Source organism: Kryptolebias marmoratus, linkage group LG11, assembly GCF_001649575.2.
Source record: "Kryptolebias marmoratus isolate JLee-2015 linkage group LG11, ASM164957v2, whole genome shotgun sequence".
NCBI lineage: Eukaryota > Metazoa > Chordata > Actinopteri > Cyprinodontiformes > Rivulidae > Kryptolebias > Kryptolebias marmoratus.
In genome coordinates, this window is record NC_051440.1 from 13,308,333 (window position 1) to 13,320,959 (window position 12,627).

General features: G+C 39.5%; 1 protein-coding gene across 2 annotated transcripts; it reads right to left on the minus strand.

The window, feature by feature from the left end:
• Positions 1–11,389: 11,389 nt before the first annotated feature.
• lg11h15orf61 (linkage group 11 C15orf61 homolog) lies at positions 11,390–12,530 on the minus strand. Of its 2 annotated transcripts, none has more exons than XM_017405730.3 (2): positions 11,799–12,525; positions 11,390–11,669 (listed from the first exon to the last, which is right to left on the minus strand). In XM_017405730.3, exons 1-2 carry the CDS (start codon positions 12,139–12,141, stop codon positions 11,542–11,544), a joined length of 471 nt encoding a protein of 156 aa, XP_017261219.1. In that variant the 5' UTR covers positions 12,142–12,525; the 3' UTR covers positions 11,390–11,541. The 2 variants fall into 2 exon arrangements, with proteins under 2 accessions (XP_017261219.1, XP_037834284.1); XM_037978356.1 differs by having other exon boundaries at positions 11,530–11,669; positions 11,831–12,530.
• Between the last annotated feature and the right edge of the window lie 97 nt (positions 12,531–12,627).

The window sequence follows — 12,627 nt, forward strand, 5'->3', positions numbered from 1 at the left end:
ACTTTTCTGAAACAATTATTGAGATGGCACCTCCAGGCGATGTGCGTTCCTGGTCCCCGGAGTGCTGCCGGCTGAAACAGTAATTGACTAAATTGTAGAACACATCGGGGCCATTTACAAATTTGCCAAAAATGAATCGTTTAAAATGAAATGAGGGTGACTCTCAAATTAGCAAGGAGTATGATTGAGATGTGGCTCTGGGAATTAAGGAACATGATGTAGAGCCGTGCAGAAAGGAGCATCTGTGAATAGTCCAGTGTTACTCAAAGCCCTGCTCTGACTCGTATTTAAATATCACAGCGGTTTAACAGACTTTCATTAAAACAAGACAGTCCACGTGTACACACTTTAGATTTCAGAGACAGAGTGTTAGCTTTCTTTTAGCTAGTAATGTGCTGCGTACATCAATTGTGTGATTGACTACGCAATAAAAACACAAAGCAAAACAAACAATAAAACCCACCGAGCTGTAACACTGAGCCAAATAACTGTAAAAAACACAAGATTTAACCATGCAGTACATTAAAGAAGAAAGGGACTTCAGACCACAGCCCATGAAACACTTTCATAACTCAAAATATTTTTTTTTTTCTGAGTGCAGTGTGATAAATCATACAACACAGATCTCATTGGTTTAAACATATTGTGCTGCAAGGTGTTTGAGAACGTGATCTTAGCTACATTTTTACAAGGTGTACTCATTTCTGGAAAACACTGGCAAATTACTGTGACGGTTCAAGGCCTGACAGCTGTGATTGATTGTTGCACAGACACTGTGTTGATTGTTGCCTGTTGTGCTGTTCCTGTGGCTCCCAGCAGCCACTGCTTTCATCTCGCCCGGGCTAAACTCTTCCAACCAGTGATGAGTAATTACTAATTTCATTAGCTGCACTAGTGGCCTCCAGATTTATTAAAATAAAATTTGTCATCAACTCTCTGTCTCTCTCTGAACATCTTAAGTGACTGCATTTGGCATTAAAACGGGCCGTCGTTATCTGAACTGTGGACGACTTTACAGGTGAAGGAGAAATGAGCAGAAAATTACTTTGAATAGCAAAAGTAAAACAGAGTTTGGTATACATAAGGGCCGGAGTGTTCCCAAAAATGTGGTATTTTAGAAAGGTGTTGAAAAAAGACTCAGTTCAGTTCTTCACACACGTGGCTTGGCAGAATGCAAAAAGACGCTTGTTGTACCAAAGCAAAACTGAATGCATTTAACAACATTTAATTCTCAGTTTTTCATTACTGTTCGTCCACTCTTCACCTCTACTTGTAGTTAACTATGAAAAACCCTTTGAGTCACATAAAGGCTTAAATCTATGAATATTTGTTGTATTAGGCTTAGCTAAAAAATAAAAAATTAATAAATTTGGTTACCCTTCTTGTCATTTTAGTCAAAATAAACCCATGTTTTAGTTTGAGTTATTGTCAGACTTAACTTTATTATGGTCCATAAGTTGGATACACAAAAAAAATTAATACATAAAACTAAGAGAAAAACAAAAACAGAACAATAATTCCTACTATCAACATGTTGCTTTTAAATAAATGCACAAAAAGAAAACAGAATAGAATAGACCTTTGTTGTTTATCTTTTTAAATATTTTTTATTGCATGAGGTGACAATAAATACAGTGCACTTTGAGTAAAAAACACAAACAAAGAACAGCAATGAGGAAAAGTATTACACCAATAAAAGAAAGAGGAAAAAAAAACATATGAACACAACTGACAAGTATAATTCTGCTGATTAATGAAAAGACAGTTTTCTAGCAACTTATTGTCAAGTTGTGTTGGTGAACACTTACATGACAACAATCTGACATGAAGAAAGCACTGAAACCAGTGTTACTGACAATAACAACAGCCGTGGAAAATAAGGCTAAAATCAGTAATTAACAGCAAAAGTGGCATTTATCATCATAGTAATCCTAATATTCATATTGACAAAAATACCAACCATAACTAGAGAACCCCTGAAAACCCCTTGAAGGAATAGAATAGACCTTTAATCATCCCTCAGCAGAGAAATTCACATTGTTGCTTCAGCAAAAGTATCAATCAAAATATAGACACAGAGAAAAGATCTTAAGTAAACGCAAAATACAAGGCTAAAAAACAACAAAAATATGAATGAAACAGATAAAAATATCTATATCAGTTAAATCTACTGAAACTACTGGTAAACAGCTGAATGTAAACCAATAAAGTAATCTGTCCAGGATTAATGTCTTAATCCTGGACAGGTTACTTAACACTTATAGGATTCAATATAAGACCCAGGTTGAACTTTTTAAGAACTTTCATTAAAAACAAAACAAAGAACTTCTTGGAACTGAATAAGAGCTATTTTCATCAATGGGCTTCAAATACAGAAATCTTCCTTCAACACGACTTTTCCTCCGTGGTGTGAGGTGAAAGAGCCACGAGCTAACTTAGTACAATGTCCAAGTAATTTTTCTTTAATAGGAAAATTGTTACTTATTGATCGGCACTTTGTAAAGCCTTCCAGCGACGCTCCAATCAACACAGTTGTCAAAAGCATGAAATACACCCTGGTTCTTTGCGATTTGATGGGACGCTGATTCCCATTACTGGCACGTTTCCAGCGTTAATTACCTTCAACGTCACGCCATCTCACTGGGAAGCGTCCTGCACAGGCCAGTGGTGTCCCACCAGAGGACAGTAGGGGGGTAGGAGCGGCAGGGTGAGATATTGTGCTTTTTGCTTTTCTAGAGCTCGTGTTGAATCTGTGCATCGCTGAGTTTGGCCATTAGGCAACATGATGGGCTTTTCTTTTCCAGACCATTTCACGTGGTCAAAATAGCATAAAAACACCATTTTTGGTTCAATAGCAAAGACTTCAACTGAATAATCACAAGGGTGAAACTGTAACTATTAGAGGCACCTCTGGGATAACCATATATAACTGGGGTGTCAAAAACAGTGTAGGGTTTCTGGAGGGCAAAGTGTTTAAAGTGAACGCTGTTGGCTTTCGCTTCAACATCTGCTTTTAATTACTCAATTAGCGCAATCATTTAGTCTCCTTGACATTCATCCAAATGGCAAATCATAGCCGGAAGTTGTTCTGTTGAAACAGAGCGTTAAGAGGAGTCATGAAAAATGCATGCTCGATAATGTATATGGATACTTAACTAATTGAACCAATTAAAGCGGGGAAACCGGTTTGAGTGAGAACAGCGCCGACGGTGCCCTCTGGGAAGAAGCTTTGACACCTCTGATCTACAGCCTCCCCTCTCCCTATTCACAGGCGCCGGCCTGGGGTCATATTTCAGCAGACAAAAGGTTTTTGACTTCAGTCATGCAGCAACAATGAGCCCAAAAAAATTAAAGGCCATGCATACTGAAGAGTCTCAGAAGTGAAAGAAAACAGATTTTTGAGAAAATTAACTTGTTTTTTTTGGATTTTAAACCAGTCTACAGAAGATTTGGAGCATCATTTTCAGGGTTTATTAATCCATACACAATTTAAGAACAATATTTAACTTGGAAATGGATTAACAGACCACATTTTTATGGTTGTATTTTAAAACGAGGCCTCTCTGTAGCTCATATGTATTCGGACTTGAGTAGAGACATACCAGCACATCAACCCCAGGGTCAAATGTATATCTGTTCAATTTTAGATGAGCTAGCTTACTTCTACCCAAACTTAAACCGAATACTACCCCCCCTCCCAACAACACACACAAAAAAAGAATGATTGTACCCCTGCGGTAGTGATTTCCTGCATGCTATGGATGCATAAATAAACATAGGCATAAATACACAGAGGACACTGACTGGGACTCGCTGGCCAAGTGGGGCAGCTGTTATTAAAAGGGCTATTTATCACTGTCACCCCTCTCAGGTTCCATCCTTCTCTGCCCTCCAGCGATGTCACTAGGCCGCGCAGGAACAATGTGGCTCATCCAACCAAACCTACCCCCTCTATCGTACACAAAAACGCACGCAGTAAAAATCTGCAGCTTCACCTGCTTATGTATATTGCATGCATACACTGGATTTCCCTTCGTATTTGATGACTTGGCTAGAACCCCTCCCACCTGACACACACACAAAAACCTCACAAAACAAAGAACCTTGCTTGATTCGATTTCCGACACATACCTACAGCACAGCTACACTGCACACACCGTTCATTTTCTGCTCTGTTACTTTATTGATCTCGGCCACAATTATCCACTTTTCTGAAGCACTGCATTAAGTGAATTCCCCCTTTGTTGGACAATAAGTACAGAGGGTTGGCTAAGTCATGCTATTCCTCAGCCTAAGGGGACAGACTATTTCTGCAGCACCCTCATCCTCATTAGCAGGCCCTGATAAAAAAAAAGAAAAAAAAAAGGAGAAAAGAAAAGAAGCACACACACACACACCTCAATTAGTCCACCTCCTCGGCTGCAGGAGGCCCGTCAGGAAGACTTTCGACGTCCACTGACAGCAGCTCACTTCATGTCCAAACGGAGAGCCAAAGATCACATTCTCAAACCCCTCACACGCGGCTAAAAGGCCTTACCACTCAGGGGGGAGACTTTAATCAAAGTGAATCCCCAAATTCAAATCTGCCTCTTCAGGTAAAAGTGAGATGAGGTCAGTCGAGCACAAAACCACAGCAACACGCAGACAACTTCTTGTGGCGTGAATAATTAGTCAGGAAAGCAACCAGACTCTAAAAGCACCCTTAAAAGGAAAGTTCAGATTTTGTGAAGTGGAGTGGAAAGGTTACGAGCATTTATTATCTTACCAGATAGCCTTTTGAACAGCCTCAGTCTGGAGAAATAGAGTTAAAATCTGACCAGACTGTTGAGCTAACAGCTAGTCCAACTGAGGCCGGGTCCAAACTGTTGTCTGAAAATTCAACTTTATTTAGTTTTCTACTACTGTCAATTCTGAATCACAGTTATTTAGGCGGAAATTTTATGATATTCCTGCCGAAGTGCCGCACGCTGCACGAAAGGTGCTACAGCTTGCTGTTACTACTACCATTTGCACAGCAAATAGTCATGTAAGTCCTTGTAAATAACCATGTAACGTGAAACTGATGGCAATGTAAACTTTTGTGAAGTAGTGTTAGCATGGACTGCAAATAAAAAAATTTGAGTTTGGAGTTGTTTTAAGATGGATTAGCTGTTAGCCCGTGAGTCCGGTCAGAATCAGAGCTATCTTCAGCAGATAAGATATTAAATGTTCACAACCTTTTCACAGAAACCTCCCTCAAAACACCTGAGATATTGCTCTATATGCAAACCAAACTTGCAAAGAAAGCAGATAAATTATAAACATTCACCACTGAGGAAACAACAACTTGGCTTTTTGTTTGTTTCTTAATGATTCATCTTACTGATTATTTGTCTCAAAAGTGACAACTCTCATTACTTCATAAAGCACTAAAGTCACCAAATATCTGCCTAAAAGTTCCAAACTCAACACTGTTTCATTTAAACTGACACAAACGAAGCACAAAATTGAATGGAATCTATGTCGTTATTGCATTTTTTTTTACAATCTTTTAATCTGATAAAGAACTTCAAGGAATCAAAATGACCATTTCTACTCCCTTCCTTGATAGGTGCAGATTATTTCCCCTGACTGTAGCGTTCATTTGCCTCTCTTGCCGTCGTACCAGCTCCAAGCCAACTTTCTCAACATGAAACTCCTCGTCCTGCTCGCACCAGTGGGCCACACATCCTATAAACCTCTCACACGTAGCAATCCACTCACGATTAATGAAGTGCTTACTTAACCAATTTAAACCCTTAATTCCTATTAATTCAACATAATAGCCACCCTCTCCAGCAGAATTACAACACTCAAGCAGAAACCTCCAAATCTCCGAGGGCCAGAAAGAGTCAACCCAGCAAATTCCATATTCTTTGATAAATATGTAACAGTATGTATATCACTGTGAAAATGCATAACCCTCGTGTAAGACCCCTATCAAGTCTGCTTTACACCTGTATTACATTTCTCCCTCAATCAGCAGCTTTTCTGAGACACCGGCCTCCCACGAGGAGCAGAAACCATTACAAGGCTCGGCAGCTCATTTGCAGAAAGATTGGAGATCACGCCGCATCAGGAAGCATGTGAAACATTTCTGAGAACAAAATTGATTTATTCCATTTCTGTGTTTGCATGCAGCATCAGTATGAGTGTATTTAATGTAAATCCCCAATCTGGGGCTGATTTGCTGTGTAGGTCGCTGCTTATTGTGCAAGTAAGAAACGGGGCGAGCGCGTCTCACAAAAGGCGGGCCGTTGGGCTGCAAGTAGAGAGGCATGCGCGCTGGATTTTCTTTTTTTTTATGCTTAGAACACGATCTGGCTTTCAGGAAAAGTACAGACGATGAGTGAAATGGACAAAGAAACGGAACACAATGGCTTGCAGACGATTTACACTCCGTAATTGATTTCAATAAATGAAAATGGAACGATGCAACGACGATAAAAAATGTGGCGATATAAGGTTTTTTTTTTTATCTTAGTTTGACAAATTTTGAAAAATGTAATGTAAACAAAACAGAACAAAACTAACAATATTTGTTTCAAGGGAAGGCCTTGCTTATTTCAGCAAGATGACGTAAAACCACAAATGGTACAACAGCAACGTTCTGTAGTAAAAGTACTAAAGTAATCAGCTGGCAGTCCGGACAAATACAACAAAAATCCTAATGAGAACAAAAGTTTGACATGTTTTCAATTAAGCACAGAGATGAAATGATTTGAACTTCATTACATTCTGCTTTAATTCACAAGTTTTTACTTTTTTTTTTCTTTGGAAATGGCTCATAGGTATCATAATATTTTGTCTTCAACTAAACTGTTAAAACACAATATACCAAATTATATCAACAAAACAAAACCATACAAGGTTGTTTTTTTTTGTTTTTTTTGCTCTGCTATGGTGTGAGCTGCAAAACAACATTATGCCGTTCTTTTGTGAGCTAAAACGCGTAAACACATATATAAATATTTTTGAATGTTTCAATTTTGACTTTGAGAAAAAAAAAAAACAGCTCAAGCAGAGCCTGTGGCTAGAGGAGCCTGACTGCATGCTGGTGGGGGGTAAAAGACAGCCTTCGGGGGTGTGGAGGGCGTCTGTTTTTTAATGAGCTGAAACTTTAAATACTGCATAATATATAATAAAAATAGATGGTACATTTCATTCTCCAAAAAGAAAGAAAGAAAGATAGAAAAAAAAAGAAAAAAAACTATTAAAATCCATTTCTTCCCTAATGTCAACAGAGTAAGCATTAAGTATGAATGAATGTGATACAGCATCCCTGCCAGGATAGAAAAGCAAATTAAAAATCAACTTGAACGGAAAGAATTACATTAATAAAATACTTGGCCATGAAAATAAGTGCATGAGTTTAAGGCCGTTGACATGAAACAGTATATGAACAAACTTATTCCACTAAAAGCACAACTTTTAACAGTAAAATGAGTCCTAAAAAGATTGTTTAATGTCGAAATTTTCTTATGAGTCGCATCTTATTGCAGGAAGGACCAGAACTGGCATTTCAGCTACCGACTGACAAAAGCTGTACCAGCGCTGGCACAGAGGGCGTAAAGCCTTTTAATACTACCCCCTCCCTCTACACACACATATAGAAAGGGGGGGTGTGAGGAGAGGAAAAAGAATTATGGTGCCCTTTGTCATCCCTGGGGTGCAAAATACACCATAATAGATTCTTAATGGTTATCCACTTGACGCAAGACAAAGAAAAAAAGGCAGTGTTTCAAAAATATCAACGACAAGAGGGCAGCAAATATTAAATACTGCTTTTCCCCCCTTTTATTTTGAAATAATTAAAAAAAAAACTTTGATAAGACTACTCTTTCAAAGTAGATCAAACATCCAAAGGCATTTCTAGGTGAGGAATAATAAGCTGTATGTTTCACTCGTCACCATATAACAGTAATAATAAGAAGAAGAATAAAAAAAGCTATTTTGCAGTAAATATCTTGACAGCGCCGGCTGACACTTCAGCATCAACCTGTAATTCCAGTGTGATCCTTAACGTGAGCTGAGTGATGGCTCAGGTGTCCCCGCTGCTCGGGGAGCAGGCGTCGAGACGATGCTGGTGGCCGATCCACAGGCTTTATAATGATAACCTCACCGAGCATTAGCTGCAGGGGCTGTTCACACCATAATTGTTTCTGCCAAGCCATATATAAATATATATATTTATATATATATCTGTATGACAGAGGAAATGCTGCTGTGACTTTCCTGCTAAATAATTGATTCGCGGAGAGGCTCCATCAACTGTTTCGAGAAGATTAATATGGTTTGTTCTATTAGTTCGTTTTAGACAGAAAGAAAGAAAAAAAAACTGAATTAGCTAATTAGAAAATAATTACAACAAGTCTCTGCGAGCTGATGAGCAATTTCACTGCTGAACATTAACAATTTACATTAACACCACACTCAGTCTGAGCACTTGTTTTGCTTTACTTACCTAAACTCTAAACAGTACAAGTATTTAAAGATTTCACCTTGACAAAACTTATTACCAGCTCCGGCTTGCAATTAAACGTGCCAAACTGGCATTAATTGTTTGCTCATTACCGCTTTAGATGTGCGCTGGCGTAATTTAGACACTTCAATATGGGACGAGGCTATTAAAAAGCATCAATCTCGCCTTAAAACGCAGGCGCGTTCCGTTAATTTACAGAAGTCCATTTGCAGTTCAGATAACTTATACCTGCAGTGGTGGTGACTAAGGCTCAATATGTAATGCAAAGCCTCTGTCCCAGCTCAAAGGGGTGGCCTCCCCCGCAGTTTAGAGTGACTCAAAGGTGAAGCCCTGAAAGCAAATACAATGCACTCACATGCTCCGCAGTTTAGATTTCACATCATCCCGTAATAGCCGCACACAAAGCCGCAGTCATCTGCAACCCAAACGCTTTTGTGTCGGCCTGTAAGGTGGTATCAATGCGGCTCCCGGGTCAAAGGGTCAATGAGTAATTAAGACATGGTTGCGTGAGCATTCCCCATGCACACTTTCAGCCCCGATGAGAGGCGGCAAACGAAAGCAAGGGTTTGTTTTATGCGTGCAGCCCGATACGAAGGATCAGATTTCTGTAAGTGTGTCTAAATGTTCCTTGTTCGAGGCAATTAGTTTGATTAGAGTGATAGTCTGGTGTCGTCACGCTGTTCGGGAGGATTTTGCCCGTGCATTTTTCATGAAGTTCAGACGATTTGCATACAACCGGGGGTAAGATGGTGCCTTTTTTGTAGTGTAGCTGAAGTGCTGCACCGGTACATTCACTTACTTTACCAAACATGGAGTTCAGCAATTATCACCCGCCACAAAAGGTGAAGCGGTAATGTTTTTGCGCATGTCTGTGCTGTTAGCATCTTAATGAAGCTTTCAGAACGTAATCGATGGATGTACTTCTACAAATGATTAACTTTGGGATTCAACCCAATTCAATATTGCCACCACAGCTGATCGACCTTAGCCTAAACAAAAATGTCTTAACCTGAGTAATTTTTACAAATACTGAGCTAAAATGTGGTACGGTAGAAGCTGACAGTCATTCACAACACATACTCTAAGTGCTAACAGATCACACAGGACATCACGAGACTGCACGTTATTATTTTTAAGATTTGACCAAATTAGCAATGACTTTTAACATAAGATGATTTTAGTCAAAAACACGTGAATGAAAGGCGGCGGGTGACATGCATTCCTTCAAGAAATGTGACACGTTTAATTAAACTGTTTGCTTATAGAGTTAAAATAAAATGTTTTATTCCTATTTTTTAAGAAAGGTAAGGAGGGAATATGGAGGTAGTTTCAACTTTATGTTAAACATTTATGCACTGATGATTACATTTTATGAAACGGGACCCTCCCCAGCAGCGTGTAGGCTTAAGGTACACTGCTGCCTTCACGCACACAAGAAGGTCAAAAGGTGAATTGATTTCCATGTACAACAAGAAATTATTCGTTCATTTTCATTGGGTTAAAAATGAAGAGGCCAAGGCCTGAAAATTGAGGTCGCTGATAAATGCTACAAGCAGGAGATTCAGAGGGGAGAAATCAATATGGCAGTTTGTCAACCTGCCTCTCGGAGGGAGCCGAACTCCGAGGCAGAGCTCAGCCTGCCCCGTCAGCAGAGCACATTACCAGAAATCAAAGGCCAGAGACGGCCCGGAGGAAGGGATGCACGTCTCCCTGCAAAAGGCACATTTTGGTAATTAAAACCTGTTTTATCAGACCTGTCCTGACACTGATTTTTCTCTAACACTATTGACTATGTGTTGCACGTAGGGTGACCCGTAATTTAACTTTAAATAAACAGGCTGCTGTTATTTAGACTCCAGTTTTTGTCAAGCAAATCAGTCTCAAATTAAAGGTCTAGCAATCGTTGAAGGAATGCATATCACCCGCCACCTTTCATGTTAGAGTTTTAGACTAAGATCATCTCACGATAAAAAAGGGATGGAGTTTTGGCCGTTATGGTTAAACCCTGAAAACGATGTTATCTGCAACCTCATGCAATATCTCAAAACATCCCGCTTAGACTATGTGTTGTGACTCTCAGCTTCACATCACATTTTAGCTCAATATCTGTAAAACTGACTGGCTTAAAGACATTTTTGTGTCGGCAATGTAGATTAGCTGCAGTGGCCATCTTAAATTGGACTGACTCCCATAGGTAATCAGTTGAAAATGTACATCTAATGATTACTTCTGGAGAATTTGATTAAAATCCATTTAGAGGTTCATGAGATCTTTTGCTAAAAGTTGATTTCATATAGTTAATGGCAGCATTTTAAACAAAGATCTTCCACAACCTGTTAGCGCTCAGAATAAGTGCTGATGATAATATGAGTCTCAGCCACAGCTGAAACCACATCTGGATGTAAAATTCAGTGCGTTATAACCATTTTTGTGTTTTTGAAGTGAATACAGCTGTGTCAGCCATCTTAAATCGAACTGACTTCAAATGTTTATCAGCTGTAGATGTGCATTCAATAATTATTTCCTGCAACTTTCATTTAAAATTCATCCAGTGGTTTGGGAGATATTTTGGTAACAGACAAACAAACACCGACACGGGCAAGAACAGCACCACCCGCTTTCGCCTTTTGGCAGCAGGTGATAATAAATGCACATTCAGGGTTTTACTCAGGCACTGACAGGAGCGTTTTCCCTCTCAAGTACTTAATTTTTAAGAGATGATTCTTAGAAACTAGTGCATGATTTTTTTTTTACCCTCTAAAAATGCAAAGAGTGTTCTCAAATCATCCGTCTACTTTAAAGTAAGCATATTTTTTTAAATTATCATTAAAACAGATTTCCACATAAACATAAACTCTTGGAGATGTTAATGACTTACATAAGTGACTGTTCAGTTCAGCATTAAATATTTAATAATTTATCACAAATAAAATTGTGCAGCTTGACACAACCATGAGTGAGAAATGATCACATAAATGCCATGTAAATACAGCAGCTTGGCAGGAAATATTGTCTTCGTGGCACATTTAGTCCACTTTTCATTAGAACTGTGCACCTTCATCTTCTTTGTAAGCGAAATAGACGGTGACAGGTCCAACACTGGTCTGCACTGTTTCTGCAGCACCTATCACCATCCAGCACCCGATCCCATAGGCCAAACAGGGGATCCCTGCAACAACAGCACACACAGGCGTTATTTGCTTCCATCTGTGACAGGAATCTGAAACACAGTAATTATCTACGTGTGTGTGTGTGTGTGTGTGTGTGTGTGTGTGTGTGACAGATAAGAAATATTGACCCAGATTAATAACTTTCAACATGGTGAAAAACCTGTCCTCAAAGTCCAGGTCCTGCGGAGGCGCTTTGGTGCAGTGGTACTTCACAAAGGGGAAGCAGCCTGTTCTCAGGATGTGGTAGTTCGAGCCCTGGACTCTCCAGTTAAAGTTTGATAAGCCGAACTGGTCGTTGTGGACGGAGCTGTAGCGGACACAGAACGAGGTCCACGGTGGGAGTCTGCGCTGCAACAGGTGGCAGCTTAACACCTCCGAGGCTGCTGGCCGCGGAGCCGAGCGGCCGAAGGTGCTCGGAAACAGAGCGACCTTTAGAAACGTGTTGTGTATCCTCCGCAAAATCTCCTTCATGACTTCCTTAATTATCCTCTGGACTACAGGCACAACGCTCTGACCTGCTGATGGGGCACTTCCACAACAGAGTAGTTTAATAAAAGACTTCTTCAAGCTTAACAAAAGTGAGAAAAAGAGCTCAAGTTCGATTTGCTAACTTTAAAAAAATAAATCCTGTTGTCGGTGATATTCCGGCGCAGAGCTTCATTTCCGGACAAACACGCGTGAATTCTTCCTAAATTTATCTGCACCAGCGGATATATGTAAAGAGTAAAACACGAAATCATTTTTTTACATGTTGTTGTTTTAAATTAGGAAGAATTTTGATCTTTCTCTGCTCTTTAAGATGACTGGTACGCCTTCGAATTTCGTCCGTGCAGAAACACAGCACAGAAAGAAATGTTCCACCAACACTATTTTTACGTCGCTGTATGAATTTTGTGAAGACATTTAGACCAGGGTTTCTTCAGTCACGTTATATACTTCAAAACTAAAAAATAATAA

Excerpts from the sequence above, each read along its gene's own strand:
- lg11h15orf61 (XM_017405730.3), bottom strand. The coding sequence starts at position 12,141 with ATGAAGGAGATTTTGCGGAGGATACACAACACGTTTCTAAAGGTCGCT. Across the intron at positions 11,670-11,798 it reads GTTGAAAGTTATTAATCTGG|GGATCCCCTGTTTGGCCTAT; the intron begins GTCAATATTTCT and ends CTGTTGTTGCAG.